A 26,840-nucleotide genomic window follows, 5' to 3' on the forward strand; every position below is an offset into this window, starting at 1 on the left:
TGTCAAAATAATGTCAACTGTCAAGCAAGCGTTTATAGGTTATGTTCTATGACTGGAGTGAAAGAGACAGCGTTATATATTATACCCTCGTTAGATAAGGACGGCTATAGACTAATGGGCTTCTCTCTTGCGCCTTGTAGGGAGATACTTCGCTCACGTCTGCCTCGCTTTCCTGTTGGGTAAAGAGAAATTATGATATTTTATTTATATTTCATAGATAGGGATTATTTCCTACTGTTTCGCTAGTTTTGGTATGAGTCCCATGTAATAGAGGGTGAGCCTATTACCATATACTGGGCACAATTCTACGCTCCGTGCTACTACTGAGAATTTTTTCGAAAAACTGAAAATGCCCAATGATACTTTATCTGACACAGGAATCGAACCCGAGACCCTTTGCCTAGCAGTCGGTATTGCGAACACATAACGAGGCAGTGTTTTAAATTTCATCCCGATCCCTTCAGCCGTTTTGACGTGATTGAGTAACAAACAAACATACAAACTTTCGTATTTATAAAACATATAAGGTTAAAATTCAATCTTTACAAATATGCAAATAGATATAACAACAGTTGAGTAGATATCGCTCACCTAGCAATATATTGGCACATCTGCAAAAAATGCGAAATTGACTTTATATTGGTTTACGTGTTTAAAAGTACATATTAATCTATTTATTTCCATATTCATCGAGAGAGGTCGTAAGTGTCATTATACCATTATTGTAGTTTCCCCCCTCACGCACGTAAAACAACGGTTCATTGGTCAGTAAACTAAAAACTAAACAAGTCAGGTAAACTATGAAAACTGTAAATGTGCCAATATACGAGGTGTGCGATATAAGTTCCGTCATGGCTTGAAATCAGTCGAGTTACCTTGATAACTGTTATTGTGAATACGATCTATTTTTTTATGGAACATGCCGGTAATCGAGCAGACGTATTACCTGATGGTAAGCAATCGCCGCCGCCCATGGACACTTGAAACACCAGAGGCTTTACAAGTGCGTTACCGGCTTTTTGGGAGTTACGAATTTAAGGGTTGTTGTTCGGGAATGGGGATGGGGAAGATTGGGAAGGGGGAATTGGGCCTCCGGTAACCTCACTCACACAACGAAACACAACGCAAACGTTGTTTTACGTCGGTTTTCTGTGAGGCCGTAGTATCACTCCGGTCGAGCCGGCCCATTCGTGCCGAAGCATGGCTCTCCCACACTATTTATTTATTTAGACTGACTTTCTATACGGTGAAGGTGTACCGACCTCCATACTCACATCATCAGGCAGTATACTCCTGGACCATGGCCCCCAGCCGTGCTCCTCCTCTTCATGGTCGTAGTGGTGCTGATGCTGAGCGTGCTCGTAGTATATTATCTGGTGAGAGAAGAGTATATGTTAAACAGTGATATAAAACAACAGCCACAAGATGGTCAACGGTTAAAACATAGGTCTTCCATAATGGCTACCACATCTATCGGTTGGACAGACCGGACACAATACAATAGGGAAGATGTCTAATTTTTATTTTAATGTCCGTCTTGTAGATTATTTTAAAATATTAGATACGTATTTTCTAATTTCTTACGGAAACAAATACTTTGCAAGATAGGTATATCTATTGGAAATATCACGTGGCTTCACTTCTAGGTACGTTTTTTTACGTAGAAATTACGTATTTTCTATTTTTGATTCGTTTTATCTAAGTTTTGTTATCTTATAAGGCAAATGAAAAATACGTATCAAATATTTTTTCATTACCTAACTGACGGACTAATTTACATTTTTCAATTTCATACCCCGTCATCAACCCTATTCGTAATTAGAAGGTAAATCAACAATAAAAAATATATCCCTATGAAATCAAGTCGTATCATCATGGTCATCAGTTCGTGTTCGTCCACTGCTAGACATAGGCTTCTCCAAATCATATAAATAATAATAAAATTATGATAAACCCTAACAATTTTTTATCACCATGTCTAATCTGTTTTTCAAAAGACCTATCAGCCTACCTAGATTCTAGACTAGATACACATTTCTCCAAGATTTCACTGATAGGCAAATCTAGAGAAGCGTGCCCACAACACTTGATTTGCATAACTTTACTTAGATTGCAATCGAGGGCATCAGATCTGGTTTCTAATGAAATGCTGATCTAGTCTGGCTGGGAGTTACAGGTTTTTTATAGCCTCGTCTAAGGTCTTAGATAAAGGAGAAAATGTTTACGAGAAATGATCGTGATAACACAGTTTTATACTCCAAAGGGATTGGCAGAAATGTCCCAATAGAATATAACACAATATAAGAAGCAATGAAAACTTCAGAATAATTTATTTCATTTCAGAAATCGCTAAAGTTCAATAATCAATTCCTTTTTTCGCGTATAAAGTATGCCTTCAAAAGTTGGCAGCACCTTTGGGTTTCAATTTTTAAAGTTAACTTTAACATGGGCTCACTGTTATGGCATCGGTAAATCCCCTCTTTGGGGCTTGAGAGGGTGGGAAAGGTCATTGGATGATTTACCCCTCAAAAAAAAAAAAAGAAAATATAGCTCCCCCAATCAAATTTGTATACCGGGCCCCGCTAAGGCAAGGCAAGCTATGTTTCTGGTCCAATATTATCTTACCCGCGACCGTTGACAAATAAGTCAAAATTCTCATATCGAAAAATGACCCAAACGAATTTTCTCTTTACAATTTCTAAATCGAAAATACATTTTATAAACACAAATATTATGTAGAAATCACCATCGCCTCGCATGAGACAGACTGTATAATATTATCTTCCCTATTTAAATAACATTAACCTTGCTAACACAATGGGCTGGGCAGAGGAGTAACTTTCTCCCTGACCTAAAGAGTACTGACAATAAGTTATTTGTAAATTATACCTATAGGTATTATGTGCTACAGGTGTAAAGGTGAAGCTACACTCGCCTGCACGAGACTTATGCATTGTGCATTATTTTACATAAGTAAGTAGCATGCATAAGGTTACGCTTTTGTTCCATGGTAGGCAAAGCCTTTAACTTAGAGGTGGATTAAAGCTAGTGAGCGCCCTAGGCAAGTATCTCATCGCGCACGCCTTAAAGAACCATCTGATCAGCAAAGATGGGGCCTAGAAGGGCTGATGCCTGACTCGGCACTGCGGACTACCTAGCGGGTTTACCGGGGCTTCGGCTCGAAAAGCAGGAGTAGGAACGGGGTGGTTTTTAGTATTCTTTCGTCACCGAAAGACACACACAGGGACTAAGATGACTAATGTTACTTAAATTTTATTGTTTGTGCTTAAGCGCGTTTGTAGCTATACTTTAATGAAGTTAAGTGTGGGAAAGCCATACTTCGGCACGAATGGGCCGGTTCGACAGGAGTAATAGACAGCCTCGCAGAAAACCAACGTGAAACAACGCTTGCGTTGTGTGAATGAGGTTACCGGGAGGCCCAATTACCCTCCTTCCCAATCTTCCCAATCCCCGATTCCCCAACAACCCTTGAATTCGCAACGCACTTGTAATGCCTCTGGTGTTTCAGGTGTCCATGGGCGGCGGCGATTGCTTACCAAAATGGTCATGGCTACTTGTCTTAAAGTTCCCACGAAATCGCTTTCTTTTTTATTTATTTTTAAATCTTAAAACAAATTACTTAAAGAAGGTCAAAGTAATTTACTTGACGTACGCCTCTACCCATAATTTAACCCATAAAGGTTAAACACAGTTTCTTTTAACCCATGAATTATGGCAAAATAATTTCTTATGCGTTTTTTTATGGTATAAGCCGGTAAACGAGCAGACGTATCGCCTGATGGTAAGCTATCGCCGCCGTCCATAGACACTCGAAACACCAGAAGCGTTACAAGTGCATTACCGGCCTTTTGGGGATTTAGAATTTAATGATTGCTGGGGAAGATTTAGAAGGAGGGTGATTGGGACCTCCGGTAACCTCACTCACACAACGCAAGCATTGTTTCACTCCAATTTTCTGCTCGGCCGTGGTATCACTCCGATCCAGCCGACCCATTCGTGCCGAAGCATGGCTCTCCCACACTCAAAACGATATGAAGAAACAGGTGAAGCCGGGTTAGGTCGCTAGTACTGAATGCAAACGAGACCTGCACCCTACCGGTACGGTGTTAACCCGTCGCCGCCGCGGGTCACTTTCACTGCGACCCACACGGATGTCAATGACCTTAATCGTGGTATTTCCCGCCGACTGTATTCATTACCGATGTAGGGTTGGCGATTTATAACTTGAGCTTGCGTATGCGCAGACAGTGTAGTTTGTGGACTTATGAACTACATATACTGTCTTGTATTACCTATGTGTGACTACTGAATAAGAGGTCCTCTGCCATTAGTAAGAGTTTGCCTTAAGTTGAACGAAAACGAAACGAGAGTTCGTTCGATTCTCTGATTGGCCGGCTCGAATAAACCAACCAATCAGTATCTTTAGTACAAGTTTGTTTTACGTTTAAAATAATGGAGACGAAAGTGCGTACGACGTTCTGATTGGTCAGCTCAAATAAACTAACTAATCTGAGTGCCAAACGCGCTCTCATTCTCGTTTATCGTTAAGCAAACTCGGTCAAAGAGTACTGGTGTCAATAGCCTGGTAGGACAAAGTATTATTGGGTTGAGGTTGAGGCAACATTTTTAGGAAAATAACTAATTTTACTGGTCTACATGTAAAATTTTTCAGCTTTTACGGAGTTTGGGCTATCACAATTAGGTTATAATTACCTCATACTTGTTTGAACGCCAATTAGGGCCATTTGGGGCTAATACTTATAACTGGACAAAAGAGGATGATACATTTAATTTCTGAGAAATAAATTCATAGAACCAATTAAAACTCACTTGAGAATAATTGAACTCAAGAAAGACTTCGAGAAATAAGTACAGAAAACTGACCTGATCTTTAAAAAATACGGAACCTTAAAAAACGAATAAATATATAATTCTACTGAAAAAAAACCACAAAATCATACACCAGTGGCGACCCTACACGAGTGATGACTAGATCATGTTCCGAGAAACCGGCTGCAAGACAAACAAACAGTCTCTACAACCGCGGTCGTGCTCAACAGTTGCCGAGTTAATGACAGATTAACACACTCATTAATTATCACAAGCACATCATTATAAAGTAGATTACATCTGTCACCATTTCAACTCTTCCCTCGGGTATCAAACACCGCAGTAACTAGACATAATCATGCAAAAAAGCCGTGAGTAGCAGAGTAAAATCTCCACATCTTATCCTATACTAGCTACTTCCGCGCGGTTTCACCCGCCTTGCTTGGCTCCTATTGGTCATAGCGTGATGTTTTATAGCCTATAGCCTTCCTCGATAAATGCACTAACCAACACAAAAAGAATTATTCAAATCGGGCCAGTAGTTGCGGAGATTAGCGCGTTCAATCAAACATACTCTTCAGCTTTATAATATTAGTATAGATTCTATATATACTATGTTTCTGGGTAATTCATCAACTCGTCCCAAATTTCTACGGCCCATTTAGGACGACTTGTAGAAAATCAAAATAAATATTATTTTCATTTTTTCTTCGGCACGAATGGGCCGGCTCGACCGGAGTGATACCACAGCCTCACAGTACATCATCGTGAAACAACACTTGTGTTGTACGAGTAAGGTTACCGGAGGCCCAATTACCCCCCTTCCCAATCTTTCCAATCCCCAATTCCCCAACAACGCTTAAATTCCTAACCCCCAAAAAACCCGCAACGCACTTGTAACGCCTCTGGTGTTTTGGGTGTCTATGGGCGGCGCAGATTGCTTACCATCAGGTGATTCGTATGCTCGTTTACCGGCTTATACCATAAATAAAAGCCGTGATGTTATATTTTGTATCACTTTAACTGCCTCAGTTAGGAATGTAATGAAATGTATCAAGGTGCGTGCGTGACGGTATGTCCGTCTGTCACCGACTGATCTATTAAACTATTTAATATTGATGAGAGTTAGCTTCACTTTCCGCTTACTGTGTGACGATAAATGAAAGATTGAAGATTATAGAAAAAAGAAATGTTAAGAAAAAATTACAAGTGATAGTAGAAAACCAGATGTATAGCTTCTGCCAGTGGCTTTGCCTGCATTCCCATAAGATAAAAAGTAACCTATGTGTTATTCCAGACCATAATCTACCCCTGTTCTAAATTTCATCCCGAGAGAATTTGAACTGAAGAGTAGTGTGTGGAGTGAGTAGTAGTAGCGAGAAATCGCAACAAATGTATTCTTCTCTCTTTTTTACATTTCCCATATCACCATATCATCCAATGACTTCCCCTGGCTTTATATGATCTTTCCCCACATTCTACGGTCAGTTTATAGTATTTTATTGAGCTATACATAAACCAATTTGTCATAATATTGCTTTAATCTTTCACCACTTTCGACGGTCAGTTTATACTAATTTATTGACTTATACAAATACCATTTTATCATGATCTGACTTTGTATAATTTTTTCCCACGTTTGCCGGTCAGTTTATACTAGTTGTATAGCTTGATAAGTTACCATGTGTACATCTCATATATATCTACATTAATAAATAGAAACATGAATAAACTTTTACTTGACGTAGTAAAAATGTGAAAACAACATCAACCTCGTTTCAAGTCGGTTAAAATAAACTGGTTCGCGGTTTGATGCGATAGTACGATTAAAACAACTTCATTTAATGATATGTTATATGTTTTAATGTGTAAACGGCATATCAAAGTAGTCTAAATTCGATATTGTTAAGTGTATGTGCGCTAGAAAGTGGCGGTAGCGGAGAATACATTTCCGGAGCTGCAGTCTATCTGGGTTTACCGAGGCTCCGGCTCGAAGAGCAGGTGTAGGAACGGGGTGGTTTTTAGTCAGTAAGAGTCCGGCACTCCCTCTCGCCTCACCCAAGGCGGGAGAAGTCATTGGATCATTTTCGCATCATAAAAAAGTGTTTGCTTGCGAAGCGACGTACTGTGAGACCAAGGTATCACTCCGGTAGAGCTCATTCATGTCGAAGCACGACTCTCTCACACTTGTCATGCAATTTTTCAACATGTGAGTCTCACACTCCCTCTCGCCTCACCCAGGGGAGTTCACGTCAGTTTTCTGTGAGGCCATGGTATCACTCCAATCGCAAAGCATGGCTCTCGTACACTTCCTTAGTTTCTATATTAAATTTTAATCTAAATTAATATTACCTACAAAGCTGAAGAGTTCGTTTGTTTGATTGTTGTTTGTTTAAACGCGCTAATCTCCGGAACTACTGGTCCGATTTGAAAAGTTATTTTTGTGTTGGATAGTCCATTTATCGAGGAAGGCTATAGGCTATAAAACAACGCTATTACCAATAGGAGTCGAGCAGAGCGGGTGAAACCGCGCGGAAGTAGCTAGTTAACTATATGTATTAGTATACTTAGTTCAAACTAGGTTAATCCAATATTAGATTTAGTCTTTAAAACGACTGACTCACTGAATGAAAGTGAGCGTCGCTTTCATTAGCTAAGCGAGATGATGGCTCATTAATTTATGAGATGTCGACACGGTATAACACCTGTTTTTGAAAGAGGGTAAGCAGGGCTGTCGGCTTATTATTTTCTTTTTACTTAGGTTATTTAAACAATGCAGGAATGACATTAATCTCCAATTACTTTTAAATGTTTAAAATATAGTGGTTTTGCAACTTCTGGACTCCAGATTAATTTTAGAAGTTATTAATAACTTTAAAAGATTTATGGAACGGCCTCCAAAAGTTAAAGTGCGAATCTCAATTTTTTTAAATCGGGAAACATACCTAAGTCCTTCTACTAAGTTTGAAAAATACTACGCTGAAAACCGCTTCAAAAACCGTTCAGCCAAACACGAGATAATCATTAACAAACATACATAGAGGTCAAATTAAGAACCTCTTTCGTTTTTGAAATCAGGTAAAAAGAAATTAAATTAAACAATTTCAATTTCGTTTAACCTGGGAATCGATTTCCAAACCTGATTGCTATAATTGCTAAAATGTATCTTAATTGGCCAGACTAATTAAGAAAAAGTAATTCAATGAATCATCCTCTGATAGACGAGAGCTTAGCCTGACCCAAGCATCGAATGTTATACATAGATACATATCGTCACGCCTTTAATTTCCGAAGGGGTAGGCAGAGGTGCACGTTATGGCACGTAATGCCGCTGTGTACACCCACTTTTCACATCTGTACTTATTAATATTATAAAACTGAAGAGTTTGTTTGTTTGAACGCGCGTATCTCCAGAACTACTGGTCCGATTTGAATAATTATTTTTGTGTTTCATAGTGCATTTATCGAGGAAGGCTATAGGCTATAAAACATCACACTATGACCAATAGGAGCCAAGCAGAGCGGCTAAAACCGCGCGGAGGTAGCTATTTTGCTATAAACTCACCACTCATTAGAATATTTATACTTTACAATAATAATTAGAGTTCTGCTTACCTTCTGCGGTTGTTGGCTGTGTTTGTTCTTCAGGTCGATCCAGAGTCTGGCCAGGTTGATTGCCAGACCCAGCACCGCTACTATGAAGAACTTAATCTGGAAATTACAATAAAAGAAACATATTAATAAGTAAAAAAAAATAGTAGGTCTAAAGAAATATAAGTAAAATAGGTAATAATTAAAGTCTTTCTAAGATAATAAAAATACTTTATCATAAAAATAAAAAAAGTTAAAAGGTTTCAAACACTATTTTCATACAAATGTCCGTCTTGTAGATTATTTTAATATATTAGACACGTATTTTTTATTTTCTTACGGAAACAAATACTTTCGAAGATACATTAATTTTTAATATGCATGACGTCACTTCTAGGTATGTTGCATTCGTAGAAATTACGTATCTAATACTCCCACTTACCTAACGTTACGGATCTAAACAGTATTGTTAATCCTAATACCCCGACAAAATAAAAAAATACGATGTGTAATAAAATCTTTAACACATTGAACACCGTGGTGGTCACCGGTGACCGACGTTAGCGAAGGATTTGCCTTCAACAATTTTCTATTGGCAGTCAAAGACTTAAATTAGAATATTTTTATTTGTGTAAAAGCCTTACCTGTAATTTGTACGTGAGGATTTGCAACAGAGTCCCAATCTTCGCCTTGATGACAGCTCCCAAGATCAACAGCTTGAGGATAGCCTTCTTTTTCTTCTTTTTCTTACCTCTTTGTTCTAGAAACATAAAGAAATACGTTAAAATAATAATAAAACTAACAAAAATAAAAACAATAAATCTTACAAAATAAATCTAACAGAAATATATGTATAAGTCATGCTCGAACTCATTTAAAGTTAAATTAAATGCTAAATCATGCTATTTTTAATGCTCAAATAAATAATAATTTAACTAAAAATATTATGAATGAATTTATGCTACAAAATAAATAATTCGTGCTAATTTAATGCTTTAAATAAAATAATTCTACCATTATTTTTCACTATTAAAAATGTAAAATAAAATGAATATCATGCTCATATGCTTCAATTTAATGCTCATGCTTTTTCTGGCATGCTCCTGCTTGCAATATATTCTACAAAATAATAATAATTCAATGAAACATTCCATGCATACAAAATGCATAATTTATAAAAATATTATGTTTTTACCATAACTGTAGACATTTTAAAGGATTCTGCAATGTTAATAAATATATTAGCAAAATCAAATATACGAACAGAAAATATACGAAAAATTAACGAAATCGGTCCAGTAGGTAAGCCAAAAAGTGCATCATTATTATCTTTAAGCTAATTTACTCTTTACAAATACATACGGCATTATAACAGCCGCGTCAAATGTCCGTAACATTCCTAGACAACTACAACATTACAGCTCTTCTGTGGTCAAGGTACATGGAGCTGTTCACACAGAATTTAAAACTTGATGAATTTTATTTAAGTACTTTGTAATTTTAATTTTCTATTTTGTGTTCTCATCGAAATATTGAAATATTGTAGGTTGTTATGCTTCTGTAGACTAGTAATACTTGTGGTTTCATTTAAATCTTATGGGAAATCGAACTCAAAACCCCATTAATCATCAACCCACCATAACACATGACGAATATCACTTTCGAAATACCATAACGAGACGTCATAATCGCATCTGCTCACACTAAAACTCCCCATGACGAAATACCATCAGAATCCCAATCTACACGGCAAAATGAACAACTATATACAAATTGTAGTTAACATATCTGATTAGTCACAAAAATAACTGGTTTTTTTTCGCGAAATCATCTCTCACCGTATCTGGTTTAAGGCGCTTTCTTCGATAACTTTCACTTGTGCACCGTAAATGTCAAAATTTCATCATTTCTGTGCAAATTTATGATCTGCCTGATATGGGTTTTTATGTATTGATGAGAGATGGTGTGTCTGTTATGGTGTTTACTGGTTGTTGTAGGTAGCTTTTATGAGAGTTTAAGTGTGGGAGAGCCATGTTTCGGCGTGAATGGGCCAGCTCGACTGCATTGATACCAAGGCCGAGCAGAAAACCGACGTGAAACAACGCTTGCGTTCCTTCCTAAACTTTCTAATCTCTCATTTCCCTAACAACCCTTAAATTCATAATCCACAAAAGGCCGATAACGCACTTGTAACGTCTCTGATGTCTCTGGTGCTCATGGGCGGCGGCGATTGCTTACCATCAGGTGTTCCGTCTGCTCGTTTACCAGCTTATTACATAAAAAAATCACGTCTCTTAACTTTAAACGACAACACTTTAAAAGAGAACCTGCAAAAAACCCATCACCAGAAACTATCTAACCACCAGCCACCAACCTTCAACAGAACTCCTATCCTTAATTCCATTCTCCAGATTCTCATTCTCAACCACATGCTCAGCCAGAGAGTCCAGAGCATTCTGGCCCATCGCCCAGAAATCGGTCACTAGGCCCCTGGAAACTTCAGTCGCATTCTCCTGGGCAGGCAAAGACCTCTCTCCTATCACCCAAGATTGGACACCGGAGCCGAAATTGCGACCTTTCTCTTCCTTAGGAGCCTTCCTTAGAGGCATCATGACTGGATGGATGAGGTGGATCTTGGGCGGTTTGGTCTTCTTTTTCTTCATCTTTTTCTTGTCTCCCCCAGTTGAGATGGTGATGCTGTCTATTCCACCACCTTCGTGGTGTTTCTTGCCAAGTGCTCTGTGGAAGAATTTGTTTTATTAGCAAAAGTTATGTAGGAAGTCGGTGGCAGAAACTTGTTGCAAATGGTAAAACAGTTTGTCTGATCCAGAATACATAATAATATATGAAATGTCACGCCTTTTATCCCCGAAGGGGTAGACAGAGTTGCACATTACGGCACGTAATGCCGCTATACAATGTACACCCACTTTTCCTCATTTGTCTTATAAGTCCCATGTAATAGGGGTGAGCCCATTGCTATATACCGGGCACAATTTCAAACTTCATACTGAGAAATTTTCGAAAAACCGAAAAAAGCCCAGTAATACTTTGCCCGACCCGGGAATCGAACCCGAGACCTCTTGTCCGGCAGTCGCACTAAAGATATTTTAGTTAGCGGCAATCAAAACTACATTACAATTGATTAATTTTAACTTTTCCTAAACTACAGTTAGTTTTAACTAGTCAGTTAGCAAACAGCGGTTAACTAAAGTGTGAAGTAATGTTTGTCGAGTGAAAACTATGTGAGATATGACGAGAAAGTTCGTTTGTCCGTTTATTAGATGACATCTCAGAAACTGAGGATTTTCATCTCATAGTATTATGCGAAGATTTTTGTTTTTAATGAGTGAAAGAAGCGTTTATTAAGGCTTAGGATGGGTAGGTAGAGTTATACCTATTTATGTATATACGGTTCTTTTCATTTCTTTTTTTGTGGAATAGAGGGCTAAGGAGCAGACGGATCACCTGATGGTAAGCCATCAGTGCCGTCCATGGACACCCGCAACACCAGAGGAGTAACAAGTGCGTTGCCGGCCTTTAAAAAAGGAATACGCTCTTTTCTTGAAGGTTTGAAGATCGTACCGTTATGTGTTAATGGGTTTTTTGCCATGTTCAAAGTCAAAGTCAAAGCATTTATTTTAAATAATCCTCAATTAGGCACTTTTAAAACGTTAAAAAATATTAACCTGGAGCTGCGGACTACCTAGCGGGTTTGCCGGGGCTCCGGCTCGAAAAGCAGGAATAGGAACGGGGTGGTTTTTAGTCAGTAAGAGTCTGACACTCCCTTTCGCCGAGGGAGAAGTCATTGAATGATTTTTCCCCCCTCAAGAAAAGTTTAAAAATTACTATGCTGTAAACCGCATCAAAATCGGTTCAACCAAACGCGAGATAAACACGCACAAACATACATACAGGTCAAACTGAGAACCTTATTTTTTTAATACGTTTAAATATATATATGACAATTCTTACATAATTTATTAAACTGAGAAGTCAAAAGAATATCTATTACATAAAAATAAGTCGGGTTTTCCTTCCTGACGCTATAACTCCAGAACGCACGAACCGATTTCCACGGTTTTGCATTCATTCGAAAGGTCTCGGGCTTCGTGAGGTTTATAGCAAAGAAAATTCAGGAAAAAAAAAACAGGGAAGATCAATGGTGGCGAAACGGAGTTCGCCGGGTTAGCTAGTACTATATATTTTTGACTGCGTAAACTATTGAAATATTCCGTGTGAAATCCGAATCACTATGCATTATTTTTTCTTTTTTAAAAAACGTTGCCCAGACAAGAAACAACAATTTGTGGATCACACAAAGAGTTGCTCCGTGCGGGAATCGAACCCGCGACACGTTGCGCGGCAGTCAGTTGCCTAGCCACCGCGCCAACCGTGCAGTCAAAAACTGTTATACTAAACCGTGCGAACAAAATAGAAATGGAAATGAACTCGTAACACCGCATACACCTGCCAAACTGCCAATCACATGACCATTGCTCCAAATTACTATGTAGGCAGTATTTACAAAACCAGATTCTGTTGAACATTGTTTTAAGCAAAGTGTCTCACATATGTAGGTGAGTGAAAGTCCCTGGTTCGATGTCCGGTCCGCACACGTGGTGTGAATAATTTCACTCGGCATTAATTGATTTACTTTAATGTCTATGCGAGACTGTTATGGAGGCATGTTGGCATTTGTTACCAACGCTACTCTTCACGCGGGTATCATATACCCACTGTAGAGATTATGAAGCAAGTACAAAGAGGAGATGCCATAATGTGATTGTGCTAAGTGACACTAAAAAAAAATAGAAAAACGTAAAGAAAGCCCAGCAATACTTTGTCCGACCCGGCAATCGAATCCGAGACCCCTTGTCCGGCAGTCGCACTTGCGACCACTCGACCAACGAGACAGTCACACACATCTATGGTATATAATATTCATATAGTACCTCGAAATCATCGTTACATGTGTAATTTCTTTACAATAGCTACCTAACTGTATATAAAAACGTGAGATTTCATATATTTTTGTCTGATTATAAGAAAAAGTAATGAATTTAACGCTTGGTCGTGACCTAACCTGCTTAGGAGTTCTGATCATCATGACATTGAATTTAAATGTCCAGTCATACGTAATCTTAACATACTTTTAATATGGACAATAGGAAACCTAATTGGGTTCGGTGAAAAATGTGATCTTAGGTACTTCTTACTAATATGTATTAGTAAAATGCGAAAGTTTGTGAGTCAAAAGTCGTCAAAACTAATAAAATTGGAATGAAATTTGGAGCAGGGTTAGATTACAAGGAGCTGCGGATTGCCTAGCGGGTTTACCGTAGCTGTAGGAACGGGGTGGTTTTTAGTCAGTAAGAATTTGACACTCTGTTTTGCCTCGCCCAAGGTGGGAGAAGTCATTGGATGATATTCCCCCCTTAAAAACGAAGCAATAAATAGGGGTAGATTATGGTCTGGAATAACACATAGGCTACTTTTTTATCCCATAGGAACGCGGACGAAGCCGCTAGCAGAAGCTAGTACAAGTTCATTATAGTTAGCATCATTAGAGCTAATATACACTAGAGGACTGACAGACAGCTATTTCATTAAAATTATAATAATTTGCTTTGACGTTCGAAAGTGCCTTTCCGGTCTAGATTTGAAATAAATAATTTCGAATTTGAATTTGACTTTGGTTTTATAGAGAGCACCTAGCTGCACTGACAGACAGACTGACGGACAATTCGATTTGACGTTTGACTTTGACTTTAAGGTACTATGTTAAATACAATGAAATAAAGATACTTTCCATATCTAAGTAAAAGTTAAAAGAAAAAAAATATTATTCCAATAAAAAAAAAACTATTTTATATCATAAGCATTTTGTAACGACAACGTATTAATGTTATTTTATTACTTATCATCTCACAAACCACATGACAATTACATTTATCTTTATTATAACAATAAAATATTACATTTAAGAAAATAATAAAAATGAAATGTAATTTACCTCTTTATATGAAAGCTAGCCAATGACGTTGTTGGAATTTATAATGCGATGAAATCTTACTATGTATTATATTAATATTACAAATGCGAAAGTTTGTGTGTATGTTTGTTACTCAATCACGTCAAAACGACTGAAGGGATCGGGATGAAATTTGGAACAGGGGTAGATTATGGTCTGGAGTAACACATAGGCTACTTTTTATCCTACGGAAACGCGGGTGAAGCCATGTGCAGAAGCTAGTTGGTAATATGAATAAAAAAGTGAAAACTACAATTAAATTATGTGTGTTGTAGTTGAAAGTTATGTTTTGTTATTTAATTTTATTGTTTTATGTAATTAAAATAATCATGATAATATAATATGTGATGTTGTGTAGTATATTATACTTTATAAATCTTAGTTTGCTCAAAGTTTTGTTTTCGATGTGGAAAACTGTGGGAGAGCCATGCTTCGGCACGAATGGGCCGGCTCGACCGGAGTGATACCACGGCCTCACAGAAAACCGACGTGAAACATTGTGCGTAACGCGTTGTGTCGTCGTTGAGTAAGTGAGGTTACCAGAAGCCCAAGTAACACCCTTCCCAATCTTCTCAAACCTCGATTCCCCAACTAGCGAAGCAACTCTTTGTGTGATCCACAAATTGTTGTTTCGGGTCTGTGTGTCATGTGTATGTGAACTTGTATGTTTGTAAACGCACCCACGACACAGGAGAAAATTTTAGAGTGAGACAATGATTAAAAAATTGAATACTATGTGTTTTGAAACGTCAACAACGCATCTATGCATCCTCTAGTGTATCGGGTGCCAATGGACGGCGCCTACTGTTCATCACTAGGCATGTATTTACCTGGCCATTCCTCGTTCGACGATAGTGGTTAAGGAGCCTAGTGAGTCGGTGATCTCCCGGCCTATCTTCGAAGGCATCTCCTCAATGGATCGACCTGATGTCCTGATCTCTGCATCAGCCTCCTCTGTGAAAGAAAGAAGATAGGAATTATTAAAAATCACGGTTTACTCACGTACATTAATGGAGAAATGCTCTCCTAGTTTCGAGTCACAAAGGGACTCTTCATGACTGAATACTTCTAACTGACTACTCATGACTGAATCTCTCGCGGAAAAGTACTCTAACAGACGAAATTCGAACCGATCTTAATACAAAATCTCGGAATCAATATAAGTTTTTTATAGGACCTCCATACAACTATTAGAACGAATGCACAAAGTCGATTTCAATCGAGATCGCTTATCGCTATTCGAAAATGACGGGGCATGGTTATTAAACCAACATTATACTATGTTAGCTGACCTTAGCATTGAACCGGATACCTCACGATCCGAAGCCACTGGGTCAATTAGACAATTACGATGCCAATACATTCAATACTCGATGGGAGAGCCATGCTTCGGCAATACCGGGCCAACTCGACCGGAGTGATACCACGGCCTCACAGAAAACTGATATGAAACAACGCTTGCGTTGTGTTTCGTGATGTGAGTGAGATTACCGGAGGTCCATCTACTCTCATTTCTCTAATCCCAAAGCCAAACCTCAAATCGTTGATCCCTACAAGGTAGGCAACACATTTGTAACTGTCCTTTAGGCTTAAGTCATTCTGCATTAAATTCACCGAGGGAAGTGGAAACTATCGTTTTCTTCTTCTTCTCCTCTAATAATATCTTCTGATTGATTTCGTTGCGGGATCCAAGACAGTTATTCATGTCCCTGGGACGTTGGACTTCAGTGTTCTGGTGTTTGCATGGTCTCATCTACTGTAGACGCTCGCTAAAGGAGTTATAGCTTGTCATCTGACTCTGGTGTCTAACTGAGATACAGAGCAGCTGTGTGATATGTAATGTAGCGCGGTTATGGTAAGAGAGTTCCCAGTTTAAGTGTGGGAGAGCCATGCTTCGGCACTGCTGAGCCGGCTCGCCCGGAGTTATACCACGACCTCGCAGAAAACCGACGTGAAACAACGCTTGCGTTGTGTTTCGTTGTGTGAGTGAGGTTACCGGAGGCCCAATTCCCCCCTTCCCAATCTTCCCCATCCCCAATTCCCGAACAACAACCCTTAAATTCCTAACTCCCAAAAAGCCGGCAACGCACTTGTAACGCCTCTGCTGTTTCAAGTGTCCATGGGCGGCGGCGATTGCTTACCATCAGGTAATACGTCTGCTCGATTACCGGCTTGTTTCATAAAAAAAGAGAGTGCTAATTTTCAAAAACTTCAATGAACAAGAACTACCGGTGACTTCATTAATAGAGGTCGCTGTATGCAGGTCGCTTCCAACCTCGCGATGTGTAGTCATTGGGGGAAGACTGTGTGAGGCAGTGGACAGTACGTGGCTGATTGTATGATGATCATGAAAAGCTACAAATTCAAGTTTGAAAACATAATGGTTACACATTGTCTGTTACTCTCAGAAGATTCCCACACAGGCGAAAGTCTAATCACTCGCTTGTAATATTTACTATAGTAAACACTGAATATATTCCCATACATACAAACAGATAGATAGACAGACAATAGCACAATGTATCTGTAATATAATGCACTAAGATTTTCTACGTTCAATCATTTTCTTCACACACTTTATGCTGTTTAATCTGTGTTCTTTATGCTTGATTTGTCATTTAATATTGTCGTTTTAATTTAAGGAGAGGTAGGTAGAGATGTATAAACTTTTTAGGTATACATTAATTAATCTTTATTGTAATCTGAGCCACGGCTATTGCAATTAAGAGTCCCCCTTTTTACCCGACTGCGCCAGAAGGAGGGTTATATTTTTTATAAGTCGTCATCGCACCTGTATGGGCTCTTTTCCACCAGGGATGTGCTATGCTATGCTACGTAGATGTAATAGCAAAACTGTGAAACTATGTGACCATTTCCAATGATACCTGCGAAAAGAGTGGGGATGGTAATCTACATTGCTGTCACCACATTGCTAATAATAATACTTAATAATTACGTTATTAACATCTTGATTTAGCTCATGAGGTTGTCGACATGTGGGATGTAGATTCAGCAATCATTGTGCCGATAGTCGTATCTGCAAATGGCCTCATAGCCAAAAGCCTGGACCAACACCTGAGTAGGCTAACGTTAGACGATTGGATCAAGAGCCTGATGCAGAAGGCAGTACTTCTGGACACAGCGCGTATTGTCCGGAAATTCCTCTCTCTTGAGCCCTGACCGCCGGTAGCTTGGATTTCTCCCGTTACTGGTGGGCTACTGCTTTTTATATTTTTTAATGTTTGTTGTTTTTTTCTAGTTAAATATTTCAAAATGTAATAAACAAGTAAGATAAATAAATAAATGACATTATTAAAAAAAGAAAGTCACAATTATTCAAAGATAAGTTGCTTTTACCTCATATCCCGATGAGATAAAATAGTAAAAGTTAGTTCCGACTTTTTGAGTAGATATGAAAGAAACCAGTTGTTTGAAATGAAGAGTGAAAGTATTCAGATGGTTAGGATTATTATTTAATCACTATGTTTTGGTCAAATGGTCGCGCGTGACTGTCGGACTAGATATCTTGAGTTTGATTACCGGGTCAAGCAAAAGTGTTATGCGATTGTAGTTGGACAAAGCCTCGGTATTTGTATGTGCTGTTAAGGTAAACGCAGCTATTAACGACCCATCGAAAATCTGCAGTTAATACCGACCTATAAAAGGTTTTCGAAATCTTTACGTTTCCAGAACTATTCTAGCTATAGGTAGGCAAAGTTACACACGCGTTTATTCCTTGAGCATCATATACTTTTACGTTAGCATGAGTAGCTGTGCAGAAAATAGATAAAATACGTCATTTACTACGGGGCAGCGTGGACGCAGGACATGGCGTACTGTTCCCTTGTTCCTTCAAGTAAGTACGTGACTTTTCTATTTAAGACATTTATACAAACAAATGACGTCTATACTTTATCTTATATTACTAAATGTATTCATTTAAGTGTCAACTTTTGATTTCTTACGACATTTTATTAATAAAAAGTAATTTGAAACGATAAAACTTTAAATTAAAAAGGGGCGGTGTTAGCTTCATCAGTTTTAGTCGTGGCAGCTATCAACGACCCATAAGTCGGCAATGGCAGCAACGTAACTTTTCATTTTATTTTCCTTTTATGTTATTTTATCACACTAACACAAGTATTTTTAAGAACCAGTTTAAATCTAAGCTATCAGTCTTTATAAAAATCTATTAGCGACTAAACTTTTTTGCCTAGTTTTTACCTTTTAGCGTTGTCAATTTAACCAAAGTTATGATATTTTTCGAGGATTGATATTGAATAGTTACAGTACAAAATTATTGTTTTTGTGTTTAAAACAGTGTGCATTTGTTCATATTTTTTGTGACATTAATCGACTATAATCTAGTTTTTACTTCGAAGGTCCATTGAATTTAAATAACCATTTTTTTATGAGTCGGTAATACAATTTATGTTTATACTTACATACTTTATTACCGATCCATAAGGGTCGGCAATACCAACTATAAGATGCTATTACCGATCGTATATAGATTAATTAATTTCTCACCTACTTTTATAACATAATAGGTACCTATTAATCAATGCTACTTCTAGGCTAAAGCAACATAAAACATACAATTATATTTTTTTCCAGAAGTATGGAGCCACAAAAGCAGCAAAGCGTCGCGTGCTTTGTAACAGTGAGTTAGAAAATGAATCTACAAAAGGGCATGAACATTCTAATAGTACCTACTTTAATTAATGATAGAGATTCTTTTGAAACAGAAACTACCGTACGTCTGTTAGAGTCTCTAATGTGTTGTGACTCTGCATGAGAGCTTGCAGAGTCACAACACATTTTAAAGTTTATAATTATTTAGCTCATAAGTTCATTACTATGAAGTACCAATTTGTTTTATTAAAAAGAACGACAATAAAAAAATACGAATAAGTATTTGCATTTTTATTTTGTTGTATTTTATTAAGATCGGTAATCACCATCTCTAGCTTATAAACATGCCATTACTGGAAAAAGGCCTCCTATCATACACGATCGGTAATAGCTGCATAAAAATCGTTAATAGCTTCACAGCCGTTTTTATGGGTCGGTAATTGCAACAATCGACTAAGTCACATTATAAATTATTTTTTACAAGATAATCCTCTATTTAAATCTATTTGATTCAGTAAATACATATTTTATACATAACACTAGCATATAAAATGAAACTATTAGTCTTCAGAGGAACCAGTGTACTAAAAAAATAGGGTTGATTTTAAAATTGTCTTAGGGGGGTCGTTAATACCTGCGTTTACCTTATGTTAGATAATTTTAACTCTTAACTCATGGGTTCTTTGTGTGCAAAGGGCATCATATTCGTATGATTTGATTTTGAAACATTCGAAAATGAGGAGGCATTAGTCACTTTGAGCTAATTTGAACACTCTGTACAAATACGGCATTATAACAGCCGCGCCGCATGTCCGTAACATTCCTAGACAACCTACAACATTACAGCTCTTCTGTGGTCAAGGAACATGGAGCTGTTCACATAGAATTTTATACTTGATTTATTTAATTATTTATTTTGTTTTTAATTTCCGTTTAGTTAAAATATGTAATTGCATTATGCTTCTGTGGACGAGTACTACTTGTAGTTTCATTTAAGTCATATGAGTGATCTCCATACTGTATATACATATATGTATGTGCGTATGTACTTATGTATTTAGAGAGTATAACGAATGTTGTCGTAAGTGTTTTAATTCGTTATCTTATAATTATAACCGAGATAAAGCACGTGTTACTTGTAATGAACACTATAATTAATTTGTAGAAAGTATCATTATTGCAGTACCTACTGGGTTTTGGTACTCGCTCTCAGTGTCATTTAATGGTTACTTAACCCAGACCTTAGCAATCCGGAGCTGCGGACTATCTAGTGGGTTTACCGGGGCTCCGGCTCGAAAAGCAGGAGAAGGAACGGGGTGGTTTTAAGTCAATAAGAGGCTGACACTCCCTCTCAAAAAAAAAAGACCTTAGCAATAGGGATGATAACGGGATATGAAAATTAAACATTTATTTAGTTCGTCGTTTAGGTAATAAAAAATATTAAACACGTATTTTACTACATACTTAGATTAAATGAATTAAAGTCTAGGAGTGGGAGCTAACTACGTCACTTTTGAGTATAAAACGTAGCCAAAAGTAACCTGATGCGAATGAGGATTTGTTCTTCAAAGAAATTGACTAAAAGTATCGGAATAAAATTTGAAACAGGGATAGATTATGGTCTGGAATAACAGATACATACTTTGGAACGAGCACCTAGCTTCACTGACAGACAGAATGACGGACAATTCAATTTGACGTTTCAAAAGTGCCTAATTTAGGATTCATTGAAATAAATGCTTTGACTTGGACATAGGCTACTTATTTCCCACAAAAATGCAGGCGCTGGCAAAGGTTAGTCTTTTTTTTAAGTGGAAAATTATCCAATGCCTCTAGTTTTGACATACATATATACATACTAGCTTCTGCCCGTGATATCGAAAATTAAAAAAAAATGGGTAGTACTACCCCTAACATTTAAGGGGAAAAAATTCATCAAAATCGGTCGAGCCGTTTCGGAGGAGTATGGCAACGAAAACTATGACACGAGAATTTTATATATTAGATTATGTAAGTAATATAATTTATAATAATAATTTACTAAAAGAAACTCGAGAGAACCCAGTACGCATCACTAGTACATTTATAAATAACAAGAGATATCGTGTTGTAAATCGGTTAATAGTGTGACATCTACCATTATGGCAGTGGGTTCGAAGCCCGGTTCGGGCTGACACGGATACTGTGGCCATAAGCTTGTGGTTACTACTGTTACACCTCTTACTCAGAATAGGGGTGGCAGAGATGTAAAAAAATGTGCTTAGAATGGAACATAATATAACATTACATCTTTTTTATTGTATAAGCCAGTAAACGAGCAGACGGATCACCTGATGGTAAGCAATCGCCGCTCATGGACACTTGAAACACCAGAAGCGTTACGTTAGTGGTTTGTCACGCCTTTTATCCCCGAAGGGGTAGGCAGAGGTGCACATTACAGCACGTTATGCCACTGTACAATATACACCCAATTTTCACCATTTGTGTTATAAGTCCCATGTAATAGGGCTGAGTCTATTGCCATATACTGGGCGAAATGCCACACTCCGTGCTACTATTGAGCAATTTTAGAAAAACCGAAATAAGCCCAGATAGACAAAATACTTTGTCCGACCCGGAAACCGAAACCGAACTCCTTTGTCCGGCAGTCGCACTTGCAACCACTCGAGGTACACTACTAATAAAAGCTTCTTTTAAAAGTGCTAAAGCCAATGAAAAAACGAGAAGGAGTGTCAGACTCTTACTGACTAAAAACCACCCCGTTCCTACTCCTGCTTCGAGCCGGAGTCCCAGTAAACCCGCTAGGCAGTCTGCAGCTCCGGATACCTGCACGATACAACTCTTTGTGTGATTCACAAATAGTTGTTTCAGGTCTGGGTGTCATGTGTATGTGAACTTGTATGTTTGTAAACGCACCCACGACACAGGAGACTAACTCGTTAGATAGATAGCGCACAGGGGTCAGTGCGAGAGGGACGGAGCTATGTAGGTTGTATAGCTCCGTCCCTCTCGCACTGCTCAGTGATCGACCATTCTGACACAATTGTAATAGCAGACTAAGGCCCCAGGGGCAGTGCAGTGTGGTATTGTGAAATGAAGATGTATTTCAGAAAAACCACTTCTCTGACCATTGGCTATCGAACCTAATACATACCATATACACACTAGTAAAGTTTACTATAACTCATTACAAGTCAAAACTAGCTATTATTATTGACAGACTAACTGTTGCTCGCGACTTCGTTAGTGTTAATGACTTCTGACATAATTTTATTTTTTTTTTAATTAAATAAGTCTATGTACATCAGCTATCTGCCAATAAATGTATCCTCCATTCGTTTCTAAATATTTGTTACAAAATAAGAGTATCCTAAGTTACTCCTCAGTACATTAGCTACCTGCCAATAAAAGTCCCATCAAAATCGGTGCAGACATTTCAGAGATAAGCTAGAACAAACAGACTGACAAAAATTGTAAAAAATAATATTTTTCTAATGTCTGATGTATGTTTATTTATAATTATACATGTAATAAAAAGCAGTTATCTTTAATATTACAAACATACACTCCAATTTTATAATTATTAGTTTAGTTAACTACAAACAATACACAAATTAAAACAACATCACTATTAAACATAAACATTATAAACATACGCACAACCCTATAATTGTTGTATACAAGTAAGGTGCGCGCGCGCAAGTAACTGTGACTGCTAAATCGGTGGTAAATTATCACGCTTACACATCAAGGCTATGGGTAGAAAGGTTGAAATTGTGTTAGAGATTTTGTTTTTTAAGGTGACTATGGTAGGAAGATGGGAGTTTTGTATTTTGACATATTTTTTTAGACATTGTCCCACATATATTTTTAAGAAGAGGGGGAAGATCATCCAATGTTTGTGTGAAGCGAGAGGGAGTGTCAGACTCTTACTGACAAAAAAAACCATCCCGTTCTTTGTCCTGCTTTTTGAGCCGGATTTTAGAGTAAACGAACTAGGTTTAGGCAGTTCTGGTATTAGGATTCGATTCTCCGATAAATAATATATTTAGTTCACATACAGGTTCTCAGTTTGACCTGTATGTATGTATGTAAGTCTGTGCGCGATTATTTCGCGTTTGGATGAACCGATTTTGATGTGGTTTTCAGCGTAGTATTTTTCAGATTTAGGAGATGGTTTCAGGCATATTACGCGACTTTAAAAAATGGATACGTGCTGTAATGTGCACCTTTGCCTATGCCTTAGGGGAGTTTAGGCCCACGTTTTAAAAATATAACTATGGTTCGACAATTTTAAACGTGTTTAAACTTAAAATAGTTATTGTGTTGAAGTCTGTAAAAAAGAAAATGCTTTTTTAAACGTAGTTTTTAAACAATATATTGTGTGATATGATTGATATTCGGTCAACAAAAATGATTTAGTAGCGATTTATATTAAGTAGCAATACCGATAGCTTTTCTCTTCATAAATTATGTATGTTTATATGTTTTCTCCTGCGCCTATAGATAATTAATATTATGCCTAAATATGTTAATTTTCTACACATATAATGAATTATTATTATGCGAAAACGTTTCCCTTTTGTGTCTAAACATTTTCTCTCATTTCGATTTGTAGGTAAAAGTATTATTGGGTGTTTTTGATTTCGAAAGTCTATTTATGGATGGATTTGGGCGTTTCCATTGTGCCTGTTTACACTAATACGTACTAAGTTGTGTAGTTGTGCGAGGAAGATGCGCAGCTCGAGTATGCGATGTATCCATAGTAGGGAAACCATCCATAGCACGCATCTTTCCATATAAAAAACATAACTTAGTTGAGCCCGTTTTCTCTAGTGCTATGCTATGTGTACCAATGAATATGATTGGTTTAAGCCAAACGCATCCACAGTAACGTAGCATAGCAGATATATAAGTGTGGGAGAGCCATACTTCGGCACTGTTGGGCCGGCTCGACCGGAGTGATACCACGGCCTCAGAGAAAACCGACGTGAAACAACGCTTGCGTTGTGTTTTGTTGTGTGAGTGAGGTTACCGGGGGCCCAATTGCCCCCTTCCCAATCTTCTCAATCCCCGATTCCCGAACAACAACCCTTAAATTCCTAACCCCCAAAAAGACGGTAACGCACTTGTAACGCCTCTGGTGTTTCAAGTGTCCATGGGCGGCGGTGATTGCTTACCATTAGGCGATCCGTCTGCTCATTTACGCCGTGTTTCATAAAAAAAGATCTCTTGTGGAAAAACACTCTAATTAGAATGAACAATTTTGACTTTGTTGACGAAGCGACTGACAGAATAGTCGCTGGCACATAAAAAATATTTGAAAGGAAAAGTCAAAGAAGATTACAAGTTTATTTAGCGAGTCGATGTTAAATACCTAAGTGTTGCATATTTTGTCACTTTCCTTTTCTTTCATTACGTAAGATATCGAGATATTTCCTCCTTGACTGAGCGATTGTGAGCACTTCGGAGTAGTAACAATTATATTACGTCTCATTTTCAATTTCTTCGTTTCATCATAAATACATATTAAGCTCATATTAAACAACATATCAAGCATCATATTACCGGTACAGGTGAACCTACATCAACAGTTTAAAAGTGGCCACTACTGACCAAAGGCCTCTTCTTACACGGGGAAGGTTTGAGTATAAATCACCACGCTTACTCAATTCGGGTTGGCGATTTCAAACTTATAATTAGAACTTATATGCCCAGCTATGTAATAGGACCCCTATTACATGTATGGGACTTAGCTTAGCCTATTGCCAAATTCTGGGTACAATTATTCCAGACACCGTGTTACGTGCTGAAGTCCAGCAATACTTTGACCGACACGGAAAACGAACCCGAGACCTCTTGCCCGGTAGTCGCATTATTGACATTCCAAAGTATGTTTAACACGCTTTTATTTTATAATTGAAATAAATGTTTTTTTTCTTGAAATATATGGTTTAGTTTACACTTTTTGAATCACATGGTTTCATTGGAATAAATGATTTGACTTTGACTTTGACTTTGACTTTGAAAGAAATGGTTTAATTTTCACTTTTTGAATCACAGACGCGATTCTACTATTTGATATTTCTTTTTGAAACAAAATATATTTGCTACAATAAGATAAATTGCTAGTAAGTTATGTTGTCTAATTTCTACATTCGCGTGACTATAATTTCTATACGTCATTACATTACAGTTAATATATATCGCCAATGACTATATTTATAGTATAAAAAAGTATACTAAAACATGCAATTTGTTTTATAATGTTTCTCAATCTCTTTAATGTGTAGTTAAATCTTTGAAATAAAAGAATTTTCACACAGTTTGTACTCGCTTATCTCCTAAATTACTACACTGAATCAGATAATTCTTTTTTTACGTAATGTTCACTAAAAATGTCCAACAAATGGATTGAGAAAGCCGGGTGTTAATTCTAAACTTGGTGTTTTGAATGAAAACATTCGATACTTAAATCAAAAAAAGTTATTTAAAATTGGCTTGATCATGGAATAGAATCTAGAACCTCATGCTTAGATGTAGCGTCAAAGTCCACTATTGTCCATAGTGGGATTTTTTACTTTTTTTTGTTAATTATTCATTTTATGTAAGTATTTAATAATAAACAATGCAAAAAAATTCATACCGATCTCCTACGAACAAATTTTTTTTTGTAAAACATTTTAAGGTGTAATTTTCTTTAAAAAAATGTATGTGAGTCTAAAATGTTTCAAGTGTTCTTAGATTTCTAATCTTCTTAATTACATACACAGAATTAAATAATTCCCAACTTTTCAAACAGCACCTCATAACATAACATTACCGGCAAAAAAACTACACCACTGCTCAAAGACACACTTTCAAAGAACTACACCCCTTTTCTCTACTTAAAATGATTACCACAGCAAAAAAAAGAACATGAACTTACCTTCCCAACTTCTCCTCTCTTTTTCCACCTCATCTTCAAAGCCGTCCAGCATCTTCCCTGCTTTCTCCCGAGCACACTGCCAAGCCTCATTCTGACCCACACATTCTAATATCGACAGCAAATTCGGAGCCAAATTCTTGCCCAAATTCACAAAATACTCGTAACCCTGTTCCAAAATCGATACACTCTGGACTTCATAACAAAATAGCAATAAAAAAACTAACAAATACTTAGACGCCATGTTGCTTTTTTCTTTATTTTTTTACATGTGGCAACTCTCGTTCGCGCGCGATGTTAGACTGAGAAGCGCGGGTTTACGAAGCTTGTTTTATTGACTATGTGTACTTTCTTTTTTCGGGGGGGCGGGTTAAGTTAAGGTCTGGAATTTGATGGGTGGGCATCCGCGGGTCGTGTGTGCTATGGGTATTTTATGGAAATTGTGCGAAACTTTACTTTTTTTTTGCGCAATTATTGGAAAGCATGGAATGATTGTCACGCCATTGTTTTTTAAGTTAAGTGAGATTTTTGTTAAATTTGATAATGTGTTTATGGTATTTTAATTGTTATAAAAAAGTCGTAATGTTATATTATATTGCAGTGTAATGTTACGTTAGTTATTTAAAAGTAAAAGCTAGTTTATATCATTAGGAGGAGAAAATAACTTTTTGATGCAACTGGGAATCGAATCTTGTTTAAGTAGGTCACATGTTCACTGCATCAATGAAGTGGTTTTTAATTGACATCTTATGCTGACCGACTGGTTTCTGTCACCGTATTGGACTTCGTTTTTGAGTCTGACAC

At 37.4% G+C, this 26,840-nt stretch overlaps 1 protein-coding gene across 1 annotated transcript; it reads right to left on the reverse strand.

Moving 5' to 3' along the window:
- On the reverse strand, positions 1-26,353 carry LOC118280039 (uncharacterized). The gene is made up of 7 exons (XM_050702531.1): positions 26,040-26,353; positions 15,307-15,430; positions 10,817-11,181; positions 9,087-9,202; positions 8,467-8,562; positions 1,275-1,373; positions 1-172 (listed from the first exon to the last, which is right to left on the reverse strand). Exons 1-7 carry the CDS (start codon positions 26,278-26,280, stop codon positions 80-82), a joined length of 1,134 nt encoding a protein of 377 aa, XP_050558488.1. The 5' UTR covers positions 26,281-26,353; the 3' UTR covers positions 1-79.
- Between the last annotated feature and the right edge of the window lie 487 nt (positions 26,354-26,840).

Source organism: Spodoptera frugiperda, chromosome 22, assembly GCF_023101765.2.
Source record: "Spodoptera frugiperda isolate SF20-4 chromosome 22, AGI-APGP_CSIRO_Sfru_2.0, whole genome shotgun sequence".
Taxonomy (NCBI): Eukaryota; Metazoa; Arthropoda; class Insecta; order Lepidoptera; family Noctuidae; genus Spodoptera; species Spodoptera frugiperda.